The sequence below is a fragment of the Hyla sarda genome, chromosome 9 (genome assembly GCF_029499605.1).
Source record: "Hyla sarda isolate aHylSar1 chromosome 9, aHylSar1.hap1, whole genome shotgun sequence".
Taxonomy (NCBI): domain Eukaryota; kingdom Metazoa; phylum Chordata; class Amphibia; order Anura; family Hylidae; genus Hyla; species Hyla sarda.
This window is the reverse complement of record NC_079197.1, coordinates 70,337,540-70,359,423: the sequence shown is the minus strand read 5'-3', so window position 1 is coordinate 70,359,423 and position 21,884 is coordinate 70,337,540. Positions and strand designations below refer to the sequence as shown.

Sequence of the window (21,884 nt, the reverse complement as noted above, 5' to 3'; positions counted from 1 at the left end):
CTATCCCGACCTCCTATCTCAACCTCCTATCCCGTCCTCAATTCATGACCTCCTATCCTGACCTCCTATCCCGACCTCCTTTCCCGTCCTCATATCTCGACCTCCTATTTCGACCTATCCTGACTTCCTATTCCGACCTCCTATCCCATGCTCCTATCCCGTCCTCCTATCCCATCCTCCTATCCCGTCCTCCTATCCCGTCCTCCTATCTCGACCTCCTATATCATCCTCATATCTCGACCTCCTATCTTGACCTCCTATCCTGACTTCCTATTCCGACCTCCTATCCCGTCCTCCTATCTCGACCTCCTATATCGACCTCCTATATTGACCTCCTATCTCGACCTCCTATCCTGACCTCCTATCCCGTCCTCATATCCCGACCCGTAATATATGTACCAGGTATTGAAATGTCTCCAGGCGTACAGAAGTTATGTGGGAATATACATTTCCCATTGATTTGCATGGGACTTTAAACAAAAACCCCAACCCTCACAAATGGGGGTCTTTAAGGGTTAAATTAACTATCCTATATTTTAAGTGGACATATAAGTAACATGTGACCAAGTATTATTGAAATATCTCCAGCAGTTTGGAAGTTATGCAGTAACATATATTTCCTGAAGACTTGAATGGGACTTTAAACAAAAACCCTGACCCTGGCAAATAGGGGTGAGTAAGAGTTAAATTACCTATCCTATGTTTGTTGCTGACATTTAAGTAACATGTGTGCCAAGTTTCATGTTAATATCTTTAGCCGTTTGGACGTGATGCTAGAACATACATACACACACACGTTGAGTTTTATATATATACTAGCTGTGTACCCAGCGTTGCCCAGTTTTTCCTTCCTAATCCTTGTTGGGGAGGAAAATAAACAAAGGAGGAAGCTTTTGACTTGATATCCCATCCTCATATATTGTTGTCATATCCCAACCCCATAACCCATCCTCATATCCCGACCTCCTATCCCGACCTCCTATCCTGACCTCCTATCCCGACCTCCTATTCCGTCCTCCTATCTCGACATCCTATCCCAACCTTCTATCCTGACCTCCTATCCCATCCTTCTATCTCGACCTCCTATCCTGTCCTCCTATCCCGTCCTCCTATTTCGACTTCCTATCCTGACCTCCTATCCCGTCCTCCTATCCGGTCTTCCTATCCCGTCCTCCTATCCCATTCTCATCTCCCGTCCTCCTATCTCAACCTCCTATCCTGACCTCCTTTCCCGTCCTCATATCTTGACCTCCTAACTCGACCTCCTATCCCGACCTCCTATCTCGACCTCCTATCCCGTCCTACTATCTTGACCTACTATCTCGACCTCCTATCCTGTCCTCCTGTCCCGACCTCCTATCCCGTCCTTCTATCTCGACCTCCTATCTTGACGTCCCATCCCGACCTCCTATCCCGACCTCCTATCCAGACCTCCTTTCTCAACCTCACATCTAGACCTTCTATCTTGACCTCCTATCCCGACCCATAATATGTGTACCAGGTATTGAAATATGTCCAGCCGTACAGCAGTGATGTAGGAACATACATTTCCCATTGATTTGCATGGGACTTTAAACAAAAACCCTGACCCTCACAAATGGGGGTAGTTAAGGGTTAACTATCCTATGTTTTAAGTGGACATATAAGTAACATGTTTGGAAGTTATGCAGTAACATATATTTCCCATAGACTTGTTTGGGACTTTAAACAAAAACCCCGCCCCTGGCAAATGAGGGGTGAGTAAGGGTTAAATGACATATCCTATGTTTGTTGTTGACATATAAGTTACATGTGTGCCAAGTTTCATGTTAATATCTTTAGCCGTGCCCGGTATTTCCTTCCTCATCGTTGTTGGGGAGGAAAATCAACAGAGGAGGAAGCTTTTGACTTCATATCCAATCCCCATATATTGTTGTCATATCCCAACCCCATATCCCGTCCTCCTACCCCGACCTCCTATCTCAACCTCCTATCCTGTCCACCTATCCCGACCTCCTATCCCGACCTCATATCCCGTCCTCCTATCCCGTCCACCTATCTCCACATCCTATCTCCCCCTCATATCCTGACCTCCTAACTCGACCTTCTATCCCACCCTCCTATCCCAGCCTCCTATCCCATCCTCCTATCCCCTCCTCCTATCTTGACCTCCTATCCCGACCTCCTATCCCGACCTCTTATCTCCACCTTCTATCCCCTCCTCTTATCCTGTCCTCCTAACTCGACCTCCTATTCCGACCTCCTATCTCGACCTCCTATCCCATCCTCCTATCCCGACCTCCTATCCCGACCTCCTATCCCATCCTCCTATCCCGTCCTCCTATCCCGTCCTCATATCCTGACCTCCTAACTCGACCTCCTATCCCGTCCTCCTAACTTGACCTCCTTTCCCGACCTCATATCCTGACCTCCTATCCCGTCCTCCTATCCCGTCCTCATATCCCGACCTCTCATCCCATTCTCAAATCCCGTCCTCAAATCCTGACCTCCTAACTCGACCTCCTATCCCGACCCGTAATATGTGTACCAGGTATTGAAATATCTCCAGCCGTACAGAAATTATATGTGAACATACATTTTCCATTGATTTTCATGGGACTTTAAACAAAAACCCCGACACTCACAAATGGGGGTGGTCAAGGGTTAAATTAACTATCCTATATTTTAAATGGACATATACGTAACATGTGACCAAGTATTATCGAAATATCTCCAGCCGTTTGGAAGTTATGCAGTAACATATATTTCCTATAGAGTTGTATGAGACTTTAAACATAAACCCCGCCCCTGGCAAATGGGGGTGAGTAAGCGTTAAATTACCTATCCTATGTTTGTTGTTGACATATCAGTAACATGTGTGCCAAGTTTCATGTTAATATCTTTAGCCGTTTTGACGTTTTTGTGGAACATACATACATACATACATACATACATACAAACACACACACACACACACACACATTGAGTTTTATATATATAGACTAGCTGAGTACCCGGCGTTGCCCGGTTTTTCCTTCCTAATCCTTTTTGGGGAGGAAAATAAACAAAGGAGGAAGCTTTTGACTTCATATGCAGTCCTCATAAATTGTTGTCATATCCCGACCCCATATCCCGACCTCCTATCCCGACCTCCTATCTCAACCTCCTGTCCCGACCTCCTATACCGTCCTCCTATCCCATCCTCTTATTCCGACCTCCCATCCCGTCCTCCTATCCCGTCCTGCTATCCCGTTCTCAACCTCCTATCCCGTCCTCCTATTTCGACCTCCTATCCCGACCTTCTATCCCGTCCTCCAATCTCGACCTCCTATCCCGACCTCCTATCCTGACCTCCTATCCCGAACTCCTATCCCGACCTCCTATCCCGTCCTCCTATCTCGACCTCCTATCTCAACCTCCTATCTCAACCTCCTATCCCATCCTCGTATCCCGACCTCCTATCCCGACCTCCTATCCCGACCTCCTTTTCTGTCCCCATATCTCGACCTCCTATCTTGAACTCCTATCCCATCCTCCTATCTCGACCTCCTATCCTGACCTCCTATCCAGACCTCCTATCCCGACCTCCTTTTCCGTCCTCATATCTCAACCTCCTATCTTGACCTCCTATCCCGTCCTCCTATCTCGACCTCCTATCCCAACTTCCTATCCAGACCTCCTATCCCATCCTCATATACCTACCTTCTATACTGGCATCCTATCCCGACGTCCTATCTCGACCTCCTATCCCGTCCTCCTATCCCAACCTCCTTTCCCGTCCTCATATCTCGACCTCCTATCTTGACCTCCTATCCCATCCTCCTATCTCGACCTCCTATCCTGACCTCCTATCCAGATCTCCTATCCCGTCCTCCTGTTCCGACCTCCTTTCCCATCCTCATATCTCGACCTCCTATCTTGACCTCCTATCCCGTCCTCCTATCTCGACCTCCTATCCCAACCTCCTATCCAGACCTCCTATCCCATCCTCATATCCCAACCTCCTATCCCGACATCCTATCCCGACATCCTATCCCGACCTCCTATCCCGACCTCATATCTCGTCCTCATATCCCGACCTCCCATCCCGTCCTCATATCCCGACCTGTAATATGTGCACCAGGTAATGAAATAGCTCCAGCCTAATGAAAATTAGATGGGAACATACATTTCCCATTGATTTGCATGGGACTTTAAACAAAAACCCTGACTCTCACAAATGGGGGTAGTTAAGGGTTAAATTAACTATCCTATATTTTAAGTGGACATATAAGTAACATGTGACCAAGTATTATCGAAATATCTCCAGCCGTTTGGAAGTTATGCAGTAAGTTGTAAGTTTAAAAAGCAGGAGTTGTAAGCAGGACCCACTGTAACTGTAAGTATTACACTCCCTTGATAAAAGTATTTTTTCTTAATAGTTAATAACAGCTGTTTGTCACCAGGGATATGGACAGCAGGACTGGAGGTTTTCTTCAGTGCACATTGTGCCACATGTATACATCTCTGGAGCAGCAGCTTCAGGGTGAATACTGCTGTGACAAATGTGAGCATGTTGCCCACCTGGAAGCTCGTATTAGAGATCTAGAGGAGCAAAATGCAACATTGAGGGCGATTGACAATCTTGAAGGGAGCATACTGCTTACAGAGCAAGCAGTTAGTGGGGTAGAAATGGAGGTTGGAGAAACTAGCCAGGAGGCCCAAGTAGGGAGCTGGGTTAATGTAGTTAGAGGGACTGGAAAGGGGGCAAGGAAAAGGAAGGACACTTCTGCTTCTGATCTCCCAATTAAAATTGCCAAGTTGGGCGATGATGCGAGGACCGTAGTATCAAAGATGGCAACCCTAGTGGATACTGGTCTCCCTAACAGCCTGGGGAACAGCTCAACTAGTAGTGTGGGGGATGGCAACGCAGGTAGGCCAAGACAGTTAGTTGAGGTAGGGGATTCTATAATCAGAAAAGATGGATAGAATAATTTGTCGCCAAGACCACCTCAACCGAATGGTTTGCTGTCTCCCTGGTGCCAGGGTTCGACATGTGGTGGAAAGGGTGGACAAATTACTAGGGGGGGCTGGGGATGACCCAGCTGTTGTGGTCCATGTGGGAAACAACGACAGAATACATGGTAGGTGAAGGTCCTTGAAAAATAATTACAAGGAACTAGGTGCCAAGCTGAAGGGAAGGACCTCTAAGGTTGTGTTCTCTGGAAAACTTCCTGTGCCATGCGCATCGCAGGAAAGACAGCGGGAGCTTAGGGAGTTAAATGCATGGCTTAAGTCGTTGGGTAAGGGGGAAGGGTTTGGGTTTTTAGAGCACTGGGCTCACTTTTCATTGGGGTGCAAACTCTATTCTACGGATAATTTGCACCTGAATGGAAGGGGGTCCGCTGTGCTGGGGGAGAGAATCCTGGAAGGGGTGGCAGGGTATTTAAACTAGGTGAGTGGGGGGAGGATAATAAAGCAAAGAAAGCAGACAGTGGGATGGATAGGTTACAGAGGGGTCAGGACATAATGGTGGGTGGAGAGTAGTCCTGTGGGGGGAGGTTAAGAGCAGTGGATAAGGAGATCCATGGGTTACAAACCAGCCGTAAAAATAAATGTAGCCCGAAAAATTGCAACCCCAATAATTAAAAAAATTCCATTAGCCCCAATAACTCAATAACTACAATAAGCCCCATTAATTAAAAAAATACCATTAGCCCCAATAACTTAAACAATAACGTTAGACCCAATAACGCAAAAAAATTCCATTAGCCCCAATAACTTAAATAATAACGTTAGACCCAATAACTCAAAAAATCCCATTAGCCCCAATAACTTAAATAGTACAATTAGCCCTTATAATTCAAATAATAAAATTAACCCTAATAACTCAGAAAATCCCATTAGTGAGACTATATGTGTGAAACTTAATGGAAATGTAAAGTGTATGTTCACAAATGCCAGAAGCCTAGCAAATAAAATTGGGGAGCTTGAGGCCTTGATACTGGAGGAACATATTGATATAGTTGAGGTCACTGAGACATGGCTGGACTCCTCGCATGACTGGGCTGCTAATCTGCAGGGGTTTACATTGTTTCGCAAGGATAGAAAGAACAGAAAAGGTGGTGGAGTCTGTCTGTATGTTAGAAGTGGTATGAAAGTCAGTGTGAATGATGCCATAGTGTGTGATGATTCTGAGGATGTGGAATCATTGTGGGTAGAATTATAAAAGGAGGGAAATACTGAAAAAATTGTATTCGGTGTAATCTACAGACCCCCTAATATCACTGAAGAGATAGAAGGTCGGCTGTATAAACAAATAGAGAGGGCTGCCCGGGCAGGTACAGTGGTAATAATGGGAGATTTTAACTATCCAGACATAGATTGGGGTCTGGGGTTGGCTAAAACTACAAAGGGGAGAAAATTCCTAAATTTATTGCAGGATAATTTTATGGGCCAGTTTGTGGAGGACCCAACAAGAAGTGATGCCTTGTTGGATCTGATCATTTCCAACAACGCAGAGCTGGTTGGTAATGTAACTGTGCGGGAAAACCTTGGTAATAGCGACCACAATATAGTTACTTTTGACTTAAAATGTAGAAAACAAAGACAGACGGGGAAGGCAAAAACATATAACTTTAAAAAGGCAAACTTCCCTAGGCTGAGAGCTGCACTACAGGACATAGACTGGGGGGAGGTGTTCTCAAATACTGAAACAGAAGGTAAATGGGAAATTTTTAAATTAACTCTAAATAACTATACAGCTAAATATATACCAAAGGGGAACAAATATAAACGATTAAAACTAAATCCTACATGGCTGGCAAATGATGTTAAAAGAGCAATAAACAACCAAAAAATAGCCTTCAAAAAATACAAATCTGATAGGTCAGCTATAACATTTAAACAGTACAAAGAGCTTAATAAAATCTGTAAAAATGTAATAAAAACATTAAAAATTCAAAATGAGAGACAGGTGGCCAAAGAAAGCAAAACTAACCCTAAATATTTTTTTAGATATATAAATACAAAAAAACAAGGACAGAGCATGTTGGACCCCTTAAGAATGATAATGGGGAGGTTGTCACGGGCGATCAAGAGAAGGCGGAGCTACTGAATGGGTTCTTTAGTTCTGTATATACTATGGAAGAAGGAGCTGACATTGGACAGGTCAGTGCTGGTAACACATCATGTAATGTACTGAACTGGCTTAATGTAGAGATGGTACAAGGTAAGTTAAGAAAAGTAAATGTAAGCAAATCTCCAGGACCATATGGACTACACCCAAGAGTTCTTAGAGAGGTAAGTTCAGTAATATCTGTACCCTTGTTCATGATATTTAGAGATTCTCTGGTGTCTGGTATTGTGCCAAGGGACTGGCGCAAAGCGAAGGTGGTGACAATCTTCAAAAAGGGCTCTAGGTCTTCGCCAGGCAATTATAAACCGTTAAGTTTAACGTGCATTGTGGGTAAATTGTTTGAAAGACTTATAAGGGATTACATACAGGAATACATAGGGGATAATTGTATTATAAGTGATAGCCAGCATGGGTTTACTAAGGATAGAAGTTGTCAAACCAATCTAATTTGCTTTTATGAAGATGTGAGTAGAAGCCTTGACAGAGGAATGGCTGTGGATATAGTGTTTCTGGATTTTGCTAAAGCATTTGATACTGTCCCTCATAGTCGTCTGACAGGGAAGTTAAGGTCTTTGGGCTTGGAAACTTTAGTTTGTAACTGGATTGAACACTGGCTCATGGATCGTACCCAGAGAGGGGTGGTCAATAATTCGTACTCTGATTGGTCCACGGTTATTAGTGGTGTACCCCAAGGTTCTGTACTGGGCCTGCTGTTGTTTAATTTATTTATCAATGATATAAAGGATGGTATTAACAGCTCTGTTTCTATCTTTGCAGATGACACCAAGCTTTGTAGCATAGTACAGTCTATAGAGGATGTGCATAAGTTACAAGATGACTTGAATAGACTAAGTGTCTGGGCATCCACTTGGCAAATGAGGTTTAATGTGGATAAATGTAAAGTTATGCATCTGGGTACAAATAACATGCATGCGTCGTATGTCTTAGGGGGGATTAAACTGGCAGAGTCACTGGTAGAGAAGGATCTGGGTGTACTTGTAGATCACAGACTTCAGAATAGCATGCAATGTCAGGCTGCTGCTTCCAAAGCCAGCAGGATATTGTCATGTATCAAAAGAGGTATATACTCAAGGGACAGGGACATAATATTCCCCCTTTATAAAGCATTGGTACGGCCTCACCTGGAATATGCTGTTCAGTTTTGGTCGCCTGTCCATAAAAGGGACACTGCGGAGCTGGAAAGGGTGCAGAGACATGTGACTAAACTAATATGGGGCATGGAATATTTTAGCTACGAGGAACGATTAAAGGAGTTACAATTGTTTAGTCTTGAGATGAGACATTTAAGGGGGGATATGATAAACGTATATAAGTTTATAAATGGCCCATGAAAAAATATGGAGAAAAACTGTTCCAGGTTAAACCCCTCCAAAGGATGAGGGGACACTCCCTCCGTCTGGAGAAGAAAAGGTTTAGTCTCAAGGGGCGACATGCCTTCTTTACCATAAGAACTGTGAATTTATGGAACAGTCTACCTCAGGAACTGGTCAAAGCAGGAACAATTAATAGCTTTAAAACAGGGTTAGATACATTCCTGGAACAAAATAACATTAATGCTTATGCAGAATTATAAAACTACATCCCTTCCCCTTATCCCCTTACACCCTTCCCTTCAATTCCCTGGTTGAACTTGATGGACGTATGTCTTTTTTCAACCATACTAACTATGTAACATATATTTCCCATTGACTTGCATGGGACTTTAAACATAAGCCCCCCTTTGGCAAATGGGGGTGAGTAAGGGTTAAATTACCTATCCTATGTTTGTTGTTGACATATAAGTAACATGTGTGCCAAGTTTCATGTTAATATCTTTAGCCGTTTGAAAGTTTTTGCGGAATATACATACATACATACATATATACATACATACATACATATGCGGCGTTGCCTGGTTTTTCCTTCCTAATCCTTGTTGGGGAGGAAAATAAACAAAGGTGAAATCTTTTGACTTCATATCCCGTCCTCATATATTGTTGTCATATCCCGACCTCCTATCCCGTCATCATATCCCGACCTCCTATCCTGATCTCCTATCCCGACCTCCTATCCCGTCCTCCAATCCCGTCCTCCTATCCCGTACTCCTATCATGTCCTCCCATCCCGTCCTCCTTTCCCGTCTTCATATCTCGACCTCCTTTCCCGTCCTCCTATCTCGCCATCCTTTCCCATCCTCCTATCTCGACCTCCTTTCCCATCCTCCTTTCCCGTCCTCCTATCCCTCCTCCTATCCGGTCCTCCTATCCCTCCTCCTATCCCGTCCATCTATTCCGTTTTCCTATCCCGTCCTCCTATCCCGTCATCCTTTCCCGTCCTTCTTTCCTGTCCTCCTTTCCCATCCTCTTTTCCTGTCCTCCTTTCCCGTCCTCCTATCCCGTCCTCCTCTCCCGACCTCCTATCCCGTCCTCCTATCCCATCCTCCTATCACGACCTCCTATCACGACCTCCTATCCCGTCCTCCTATCCCGTACTCCTATGCCGACCCCCTATGCCGACCTCCTATGTCGACCTCCTATCCCGACCCGTAATATGTGTACCAGTTATTGAAATATCTCCAGCCGTACGGAAGTTATGTGGGAACATTCATTTCCCATTGATTTGCATGAGACTTTAAACAAAAACCCTGACCCTCACAAATGGGGGTAGTTAAGGGTTAAATTAACTATCCTATATTTTAATTGGATATATAAGCAACATGTGACCAAGTATTATCAAAATATCTCCAGCCGTTTGGAAGTCATGCAGTAACATATATTTTCCATTGACTTGTATGGGACTTTAAACATAAACCCCGCCCCTGGCAAATTGGGGTGAGTAAGGGTTAAATCACCTATCCTATGTTTGTTGTTGACATATAAGTAACATGTGTGCCAAGTTTCATGTTAATATCTTTAGCCGTTTGGATGTGATGCTGGAACATACACACATACATACATACACACACACACACACACGTTGAGTTTTATATATATATATATATATATATATATATATATATATATATATATATAGACTAGCTTAATACCCGGCGTTGCCCGGTTTTTCCTTCCTAATCCTTGTTGGGGAGGAAAATAAACAAAGGATGTTGTCATATCCCGACCTCCTATCCCGACCTTCTATCTCGATCTCCTATGTCGACCGCCTATCCCGACCTCCTATCCCGACCTCCTATCTCGACCTCCTATCTCGACCTCCTATCACGACCTCCTATCACGACCTCCTCTCTCGACCTCCTATCTTGACCTCCTATCCCGACCTCCTATCCCGACCTCCTATCCAGTCCATCTATCCCAACCTCCTATCTCGACCTCCTGTCCCGACCTCCTATCCCGTCCTCCTGTCCCGACCTCCTATCCCGTCCTCCTATTCCGACCTCCTATCCCGTCCTCCTATCCCATCCTCCTATCCCGACCTCCTATCCCGACCTCCTATCCCGGCCCTTGAATCCAGACCTCCTATCCAGACCTCCTATCCCGTCCTCCTATCCCATCCTCATATCCCGACCTCTTATCCCGACCCGTAATATGTGTACCAGGTATTGAAATAACTCCAGCCGTACGGAAGTTATGTGGGAACATACATTTTTCCATTTGCATGGGATTTTAAACAAAAACCCTGACACTCACAAATGGGGTAGTTAAGGGTTAAATTAACTATCCTATATTTTAACTGGACATATAAGTAACATGTGACCAAGTATTATCAAAATATCTCCAGCCGTTTGGATGTTATGCAGTAACATATATTTCCCATTGACTTGCATGGGACTTTAAAAATAAACCCCGCCCCTGGCAAATGGGGGTGATTAAGGGTTAAATCACCTATCCTATGTTTGTTGTTGACATATAAGTAACATGTGTACCAAGTTTCATGTTAATATCTTTAGCCGTTTGGACGTGATGCTGGAACATACACACATACATACACACATTGGCCCAGATTTATCAAACTGTATGAGAGAAAAAGTGGAGGGATTTTCCCAAGTAAAATTGCCAAGTTGGGCGATGATGCGAGGGCCTCAGTATCAGAGATGGCAACCCTAGTGGATACTGGTCTCCCTAACAGCCGGGGGAACAGCTCAACTAGTAGTGTGGGGGATGGTAACGCAGGTAGGCCAAGACAGTTAGTTGTGGTAGGGGATTCTATAATCAGGAAGACGGATAGAATAATTTGTCGCCAAGACCACCTCAACCGAATGGTTTGCTGTCTCCCTGGTGCCAGGGTTCAGCATGTGGTGGAAAGGGTGGACAAATTACTAGGGGGGGCTGAGGACGACCCAGCTGTCGTGGTCCATGTGGGAACCAACGACAGAATACATGGTAGGTGGAGGTCCTTGAAGAATAATTACAAGGAACTAGGTGCCAAGATGAAGGGAAGGACCTCTAAGGTTGTGTTCTCTGGAATACTTCCTGTGCCACGCGCATCGTAGGAAAGACAGCGGGAGCTTAGGGAGTTAAATGCATGGCTTAAGTCGTGGTGTGAGGGGGAAGAGTTTGGGTTTTTAGAGCACTGGGCTGACTTTTCATTGGGGTACAAACTCTATTCTACGGATAATTTGCACCTGAATGGAAGGGGGTCCGCTGTGCTGGGGGAGAGAATCCTGGAAGGGGTGGCTGAGTATTTAAACTAGGTGATTGGGGGAGGATAATAAAGCAAAGAAAGCAGACAGTGGGATGGATAGGTTAAAGAGGGGTCAGGACATAATGGTGGGTGGAGAGGAGTCCTGTGGGGGGAGGTTAAGAGCAGTGGATAAGGAGATCCATGGGTCACAAACCAGCCGTAAAAATAAATGTAGCCCGAAAAATTGTAAGCCCAATAATTCAAAAAATTCCATTAGCCCCAATAACTCAATAACTATAATAAGCCCCAATAACTCAAAAAATACCATTAGCCCCAATAACTTAATTAATAACGTTAGACCCAATAACGCAAAAAATCCCATTAGCCCCAATAACTTAAATAATAATGTTAGACCCAATAACTCAAAAAATCCCATTAGCCCCAATAACTTAAATAGTACAATTAGCCCCTATAACTCAAATAATAACATTATCCCCAATAACTCAGAAAATCCCATTGGTGAGACTATATGTGTAAAACTTAATGGAAATGTAAAGTGTATATTCAGAAATGCCAGAAGCCTAGCAAATAAAATGGGTGAGCTGGAGGCCTTGATACTGGAGGAACATATTGATATAGTTGGGGTCACTGAGACATGGCTGGACTCCTCGCATGACTGGGCCGTTAATCTGCAGGGGTTTACATTGTTTCGCAAGGATAGAATGAACAGAAAAGGTGGTGGAGTCTGTCTGTATGTAAGAAGTGGTATGAAAGTCAGTGTGAACGATGCCATGTGTGATGATTCTGAGGGGGTGGAATCACTGTGGGTAGAATTACAAAAGGAGGGAAATACAGAAAAAATAGTATTTGGTGTAATCTACAGACCCCCTAATATCACTGAAGAGATAGAAGGTCGGCTGCATAAACAAATAGAGAGGGCCGCCCGGGAAGGTACAGTGGTAATAATGGGAGATTTTAACTATCCAGATATAGATTGGGGTCGGGGGTTGGCTAAAACCACAAAGGGGAGAAAATTCCTAAATTTATTGCAGGATAATTTTATGGGCCAGTTTGTGGAGGACCCAACAAGAAGTGATGCCTTGTTGGATTTGATCATTTCCAACAACGCAGATCTGGTTGGTAATGTAACTGTGCGGGAAAACCTTGGTAATAGCGACCACAATATAATTACTTTTGACTTAAAATGTAGAAAACAAAGACAGGCGGGGAAGGCAAAAACATATAACTTTAAAAAGACAAACTTCCCTGGGCTGAGGCCTGCACTACGGGACATAGACTGGCGGGAGGTGTTCTCAAATACTGATACAGAAGGTAAATGGGACATCTTTAAATCAACTCTAAATAACTATACAGCTAAATATATACCAATGGGGAACAAATATAAACGATTAAAACTAAATCCTACATGGCTGACACATGATGTTAAAAGAGCAATAAACAACAAAAAAATAGCCTTCAAAAAATTGTAATCTGATGTGTCAGCTATAACATTTAAACAGTACAAGGAGCTTAATAAAATCTGTAAAAATGTAATAAAAACAGCAAAAATTCAAAATGAGAGACAGGTGGCCAAAGAAAGCAAAACTAATCCTAAATATTTCTTTAGATATATAAATACAAAAAAAACAAGGACAGAGCATGTAAGACCCCTTAATAATAATAATGGGGAGGTTGTCAAGGGGGATCAAGAGAAGGCGGAGCTACTCTGTATATACTATGGAAGAAATTGCTGACATTGGACAGGTCGGTGCTGGTAACACATCATGTAATGTACTGAACTGGCTTAATGTAGAGATGGTACAAGGTAAGTTAAGTAAAGTAAATGTAAGCAAATCTCCAGGACCATATGGACTACACCCAAGAGTTCTTAGAGAGGTAAGTTCCGTAATATCTGTACCCTTGTTCATGATATTTAGAGATTCTCTGGTGTCTGGTATTGTCCCAAGGGACTGGCGCAAGGCGAATGTGGTACCAATCTTCAAGAATGGCTCTAGGTCTTCGCCAGGCAATTATAGACCGGTAAGTTTAACGTGCATTGTTTGAAGGACTTATAAGGGATTACATACAGGAATACATAGGGGATAGTCTATATATATAAAACTCAATGTGCGCGTGTATGTATGTATGTTCCACAAAAACTTTCAAACGGCTAAAGATATTAACATGAAACTTGGCACACATGTTACTTCTATTTCAACAACAAACATAGGATAGGTGATTTAACCCTTACTCACCCACATTTGCCAGGGGCGGGTATATGTTTAAAGTCCCATACAACTCTATGGGAAATATATAACTTCCAAACGGCTGGAGATATTTCGGTAATACTTGGTCACATGTTACTTATATGTCCACTTAAAATATAGGACAGTTCATTTATCCCTTAACCACCCCCATTTGTGAGGGTCAGGGTTTTTGTTTAAAGTCCCATGAAAATCAATTTGAAATGTATGTTCTCACATAACTTCTGAATGGCTGGAAATATTTCAATACCTGGTGCACATTTTATGGGTCGGGATATGAGGACAGGATTTGAGGATGGGATATTAGGTCGAGATAGGCGGTCAGGATAGGAGGATGGAATAGAAGGTCAGGATAGGAGGTCGAGATAGGAGGACGGGATATGAGGTCGGGATAGGAGGTCGAGTTATGAGGACGGGATATGAGGACGGCATAGGAGGTCGAGATAGGAGGTCGGGATAGGAGGACGGGATAGGAGTACGGGATAGGAGGACGGGATAGGAGGTCGGGATAGGAGGTGGAGATAGGAGGTGGAGATAGGAGGTGGAGATAGGAGATGGGGATATGAGGTGGGGATAGGAGGTCGGGATATGAAGTCAGGATATGAGGTCGGGATAGGAGGACGGGATAGGAGGACGGGATATGAGGACGGGATAGGAGGGTGGAATAGGAGGTCGATATGGGATATGACAACAATATAAGGGGATGGGATATGAAGTCAAAAGCTTCCTCCTCTGTTGATCTTCCTCCCAACAAGGATGAGGAAGGAAAACTCAGGTACTCAGCTAGTAGTATTATAAGTGATAACCAGCATGGGTTTACTAAGGATAGAAGTTGTCAAACCAATCTAATTTGCTTTTATGAAGATGTGAGTAGAAGCCTTGACAGAGGAATGGCTGTGGATATAGTGTTTCTGGATTTTGCTAAAGCATTTGATACTGTCCCTCATAGTCATCTGACAGGTAAGTTAAGGTCTTTGTGCTTGGAAACTTTAGTTTGTAAATGTAAATGGCTCATGGATCGTACCCAGAGAGGGGTGGTCAATGATTCGTACTCTGATTGGTCCACGGTTATTAGTGGTGTACCCCAAGGTTCTGTACTGGGCCCGCTGTTGTTTAATTTATTTATCAATGATATAGAGGATGGCATTAACAGCTCTGTTTCTATCTTTGCAGATGACACCAAGCTTTGTAGCACGGTACAGTCTATAGAGACTGTGTATAGGTTACAAGATAACTTGGATAGACTAAGTGTCTGGGCATCCACTTGGCAAATGAGGTTCAATGTGGATAAATGTAAAGTTATGCATCTGGGTACTAATAACCTGCATGCGTCGTATGTCTTAGGGGGGATTAAACTGGCAGAGTCACTGGTAGAGAAGGATCTGGGTGTACTTGTAGATCACAGACTACAGAATAGCATGCAATGTCAGGCTGCTGCTTCCAAAGCCAGCAGGATATTGTCATGTATCAAAAGAGGCATGGACTCGAGGGACAGAGACATAATACTCCCCCTTTATAAAGCATTGGTATGGCCTCACCTGGAATATGCTGTTCAGTTTTGGTCGCCTGTCCATAAAAGGGACACTGCGGAGCTGGAAAGGGTGCAGAGACGAGCGACTAAACTAATATGGGGCATGGAACATTTTAGCTACGAGGAACGATTAAAGGAGTTACAATTGTTTAGTCTTGAGAAGAGACGTTTAAGGGGGGATATCATAAATGTATATAGGGTAAATAAATGGCCCATACAAAAAATATGGAGAAAAACTGTTCCATGTTAAACCCCCCCCCCCCCCAAAGGACAAGGGGGAACTCCCTCCGTCTGGAGAAGAAAAGGTTTAGTCTAAAGGGGCGACACGCCTTCTTTACCATAAGAACTGTGAATTTATGGAACAATCTACCTCAGGAACTGGTCACAGCAGGAACAATTAATAGCTTTAAAACAGGGTTAGATACATTCCTGGAACAAAATAACCTTAATGCTTATGCAGAATTATAAAACAACATCCCTTCCCCAATATCGTGCCACACCCCTACCCTTCAATTCCCTGGTTGAACTTGATGGACGTATGTCTTTTTTCAACCATACTAACAATGTAACTATGTAACCAATCACAGCTCAGCTAAAGAGCTCTGGTAAAGTGAAAGCTGAGCTGTAATTGGTTGCTGTGGGGAAATCACTCCATTTTTTCTCTCACACTCTTTGATAAATCTGGGCCATTGAGTTTTATATATATAGATCTATCTATCTATCTATCTATCTATCTATCTATATATATATATTCGGATACAGAATTAAGTTTTAAGATCTTATATGTAATGTATCTGGGGTCTAGTTACCATCCACTTTTCACCCGCCATATTCCGATGCTGCACTTGATAAGCCATACAGTGTGGTGGAAACAAACCAAAGGATTGCTCCCATGTCAGAAGCAACTCCAAACTGCTTGTATTCTCCACATGAACATTTGAAGGAGGGTCCATCTTTACTGCAAAGATTGATAAAAGACACAAATAAATATTTCATTAAAATTATTAATTAATTATTATTATTAATTAATTAATCATTATTACCCCAGTCTTGCAACTTGTCAAACTTATGTATAGTTGGAAATCCTGGGCTAGTTGTGTTTAGCTTCACTGTGAAGGTTCTGAAGGTGTCCTTTACTGACAATTGACAGCCAGTAGTTTTATGATTGGCAACCAGGTATTTTGGACAGTGAAAAGATTCTTGGTCACTGTACCTAAAATATATTACAAGAAACAGCTTAAAACAGTGTTCTACTTAGTATTTACAATTATTTCTAAAAGCATAATCACTGAATGGTCTCATACGAATAGTTGTGAACACTGACTCTCCAGTTTTGAAGTGTCTTTTTAAAGTGTCTTAAATAGGTTGTATGGGATAACAAAAGCACAAACATAACCAGTCTTAACCAATAGTTTAAGATATTTACAGTAATGTACAGCAGTAAATCACCTTCACTAAGCCATAACCATAAGCTATGAAACTTCTGTATAGTCCTATTACAGTGGAATGATTGTTCTTACTGCCATCAAAAAAGTATTCTATCAACCCTTTATGGCTATGAAAAAAATAGGAAATGTTTTGGAGCTGTGGGGTATTAGGCATTTCAATGTGAAAGCAAAGTTTTGTCTGATCTGGTGATTCCCTGTGGAAATGTGGTGTTGTCAAAGAGGGAAATAAAGGTATCAGATCTATAAATGTGCCCATACACCTTATATTAAAATTCTCCAAACCCACCTGAGCTGTCTGGTTGCGGCTTACCCCTCAAAAGTCAGCTGGCTTACTTTTAGAAAGATTTGGTCTTTGTGAGACAACCCACAAAGTTCCTAATTCAATAAGGGTGCCTGATATTGCAAGATAGCATATCTTCATATAAGGCATAACCAATTCCCTACAAGCAGGTGAATAGTCATCTTAACAGTATTAATCCTACCAAACCAGAAAATATTGTTTTAAATAAACATCTTGAAAAAGTGAGTATAAAACCTGATTTTATATTAAAGGGGTATTCTGGGCAAAAACATTGTCTGATAAGATGTCTGATCACAGGGGGGGCCGCCGCTTGATAAAGGGAAACGATCGTAGGGATCAGGGTGCTGCTGCTCAATATGGGTAAGGTTACTATATGTACTTAACTTGATTAGTTTCTATGTCTCTCTTTAGTCTGCATGTATCCATGGAAAGTGCTTGAGTGATTACTATATCGTTGTATTACTGTTGCGCAATATCATTATATTAATACACTGTATGTATATGCACATTTGCATTTTAATATACTCAGGCACTTTACTGAACTGGTTTAATATTTAGTAATACCCACAATTGTGGTAAGTGTATACTATATATACCGCACATTGAGCACTTTAGCAGGAATAATTTATGTGAAGTGCAGTTCTCTAAGAAACTGAGAAACCATACTGATTACCTTCTACACCATATTATATGCAAGCCTATTGTAGCTGGCAGTAGCCCTATTTTTTTGTACTGGAATTTAACCTTAATCCCATCTCCAATCATTGGCGTCTGTTTACATTGTTTTTAAAAATTGCTTTAATAAAATCATGATTTTAATTATTAAGGTGGTGTCTGAACTCGATTTTCTTTTTGTATACATGGTATTAATAGTTCCCTTGTATCTGTGCAGGAATCAGTGTACCCCCGAATATATGCCACTAAGGCAAGGGGGGATCATACACGACATATGCTAGAACCTGTATTAATTAACAGTAAATTTATCTGTAGTGACCAGTGTCAGGAAGCTGCTGCCAAGGTAAATAAAATCATGGGGTGCATCAATAGAGGCATGTATGCCCACGACAAGGAAATAATTCTACCACTGTACAAATCACTAGTCAGACCACACATAGAATACTGTGTACAGTACTGGGCACCAGGGCCGTATTAACATATCACGCCACACCCCTACCCCTTAATTCCCTGGTTGAACTTGATGGACATATGTCTTTTTTCGACCGTACTAACTATGTAACTATGTAACTATGTAACTATGTAACATAAGGTAGTAGCAGGTTCCCCACATTAGGCAGTAGCAGGTTCCCCACATTACGTAGAAGCAGGTTTCCCACATTAGGCCATAGCAGGCTCCCCACATTAGGCAGTAGCAGGCTCCCCACATTAGGCAGTAGCAGGCCCCCCACATTAGGCAGTAGCAGGCCCCCCACATTAGGCAGTAGCAGGTCCCCCACATTAGGCAGTAGCAGGTCCCCCAACTACAGTACAGGGATAATATACAGTGATGTCACAGTACGGGGATAATACACACAGTGTTGTCACAGTACAGGGATAATATACAGTGATGTCACAGTACAGGGATAATACACAGTGATGTCACAGTACAGGGATAATACACACAGTGATGTCACAGTACAGGGATAATACACACAGTGATGTCACAGTACAGGGATAATACACAGTGATGTCACAGTACAGGGTGTACTAGTACTGTGATGCCACTGTGCATATGGGGGATAATAGGGCATAGCTTTCACAAGTGTGGTAACGTTGGCGGATAAAGCCTTGTGGGGGTGTAGGGTAGTTAGGGTGTTGCTGTTCAGGATAATAAAGGGCACGCTGTTAACCCTTGTCACTCGTGATGCCACGGTGAGGGTTAAATATTGTAATCTTGATAGACCTATTGCCACCCTTCCCAAGAGCAATAGGTGATGCAGAAATAAAGGATTGTCCACAACCACTGTTAACTGAAAACTTGCAGGAACTTTTACTGAAGAATTTCTGTATATGCAGCAATAGTAACAGTCCAGATAACAGAGTCTCTACAGATATGGCTGAGCAGCGATTGACAGTTGGTTGGGATCAGATGAGTTCAATTTAGCTTCTTAGAGATTTTATAGCATAGATCCGCTGGATTTAAGGGTGCGTTTAGGTCCAGTGATCTTGTGGTGAGTAGCGGGAAATTGCTTAGTATATTCGCTATGTTAGAGGCTGAGGCCGTAAGGCTTTGGCCTAGTAAATTGTCTTGTAAGCTGCGGAGGTCCTACCTCTTCCAGAATCAGCAACCCAAGAGAGCGATCAAGATGGTGCAGCTTCCTTATATGGGCAGGGGCTCGCCGTTTTGGATTGGTCCATAACAACTGTCACCGTTACATTGCATTGTGGGTGAACAAGTCATGAGAACCACCAAAGGTCCTTTAGCAAAACCATAGAGTTCTGAAGCTAATCACATGACCCGCAGGTCCTGCTACGCTGAACAGGTAGGCATTTGAATATATACATATTTATAGTTATATTTATATGAAATCCTATACAAATATTAACTAACTAAGGGGTGACAAGGGGATAACTATAGAAGAGGGACCCTGACGTTCCTAGGGACTCTGACTATGGGGACGTCTACAAAGGTACAGTATGAAATACGGTACCGGGACACCACACAAGCTTTTGTATTTTAGTTAAATCCAAATCCAAGGGGGCTTAAACATGAGGCCCTTGCTGATGAACTGTTATGGCGTTGCATGGGTGGGCAGAACCCAGTCCACCCCCAAGGTGAATGTAAGACAACAGTGATACGCACAGTGTATGTATCGCCACTCACAAGGGAGGATGCAGAGGGATTTTCTCAAAGATTGGGGTTTACTAGCAAATTAACACCTCCATATCAGGATGACATATTACAGTAAAAAAAAAAATAACAACCACTGTACACAGATTAGGATCACCAATATCACCACTATTACAAATATTTGAGCCACACTATGACCACTCCAATTACCACTATATAGTGACAGGATAATACTAAATACAGACCAATATCCCACATGTAGATCCAATATTAGTGTTTCCCAAGCAGGGTGCCTCCAACTGTTGCAAAACTACAACTCCCAGCATGCCCGGGCAGCAAGTTGTAGTTTTGCAACAGCTTGAGGCACCCTGGTTGGAAAACACTGGTCCATATAATGGTAACCCCCCCCCCCCCCCCCCCAGGTCTACACAGGCTCTGCAGGTTTCTGGCAAGGTGCCTGGAATATTACTAGACAAAATAGCACTGTATGTAGTGATGGAGGCCCTCAATGCAAGTGTAAACCCAGCCTGGCAAATACAGTACCATGGATACCTAAAAAGACAAATACATACACACATCCATCCAGATGTATATATAGGTAAAGAAAAGTTGTCCGCCGCACGTTCCCGTTAAAATCCAAATCTTTATTCAAGCATTTACACCAGGTACGAAGGCAGGGTAGACACAAGTGACGCGTTTCAGCCCGTCAGAGGGCCTTAGTCATACGTTTATGTCTAGTATGACATCTTAGTATGACTAAGGCCCTCTGATGGGCTGAAACGCGTCACCTGTGTCTACCCTGCCTTCGTACCTGGTGTATATGCTTGAATAAAGATTTGGATTTTAACGGGAACGTGCGCTGGACAACTTTTCTTTACCTTGCCATTGCCAGTACAGAGTACGGTCTGTACCAGTCCGTGCGCAGTAGGACGTAGGAGGTCAAGCTGAACACGGATTGCACAGCTTCCACATATGTATATATACATATATAGATACACACACCTATACACAAGTGTACATACACTAGCTATAAATGCACATACCCTAACTTTCTGAGATGCTGACAGGATCCTCATATGACTTCCAGTGCTGGGGTCAGGAGTCAAGACCTCTGACCTCAATACCTCTGACCTCAGGATTAAGTCATGTGGAGGAGGGGGCACAGACAGTTATTCTCCTACTTTGCTCTCATGTTTCATGCTAGCAGGCTGCTGTGCTCTGAGGATCCTTCCCCTGCTTTAGGACCCGACAGCAGGACGGCGCTTAGAGCATGTGCAGCATAATGGGAGATTTTAACTATCCAGATATAGATTGGGGTCCAGGGTTGGCTAAAACTACAAAGGGGCGACAATTTCTAAATTTATTGCAGGATAATTTAATGGGCCAGTTTGTGGAGGACCCAACAAGAAGTGAGGCCTTGTTGGATCTGATCATTTCCAACAACGCAGAGCTGGTTGGTAATGTAACTGTGCGGGAAAACCTTGGTAATAGCGACCACAATATAGTTACTTTTGACTTAAAATGTAGAAAACAAAGACTGGCGGGGAAGGCAAAAACATATAACTTTAAAAAGGCAAACTTCCCTGGGCTGAGGGCTGCACTACAGGACATAGACTGGGGGGAGGTGTTCTCAAATACTGATACAGAAGGTAAATGGGACATCTTTAAATCAACTCTAAATAACTATACAGCTAAATATATACCAAAGGGGAACAAATATAAACGATTAAAACTAAATCCTACATGGCTGACAAATGATGTTAAAAGAGCAATAAACAACAAAAAAATAGCCTTCAAAAAATTCAAATCTGATGGGTCAGCTATAACATTTAAACAGTACAAAGAGCTTAATAAAATCTGTAAAAATTTAATAAA

At 42.9% G+C, this 21,884-nt stretch overlaps 1 protein-coding gene across 1 annotated transcript in view; it reads right to left on the bottom strand.

Moving 5' to 3' along the window:
• Window positions 1-21,884, bottom strand: part of IL2RG (interleukin 2 receptor subunit gamma) — a 128,962-nt gene that overhangs the window by 37,938 nt on the left and 69,140 nt on the right. Inside the window, exons 3-4 of the mRNA XM_056538697.1 lie at window positions 16,516-16,685; window positions 16,282-16,430 (exon numbers count right to left, since the gene is read on the bottom strand). Coding sequence (XP_056394672.1) covers window positions 16,282-16,430; window positions 16,516-16,685 — 319 coding nt within the window. The remainder of the gene's footprint in view (window positions 1-16,281; window positions 16,431-16,515; window positions 16,686-21,884) is intronic.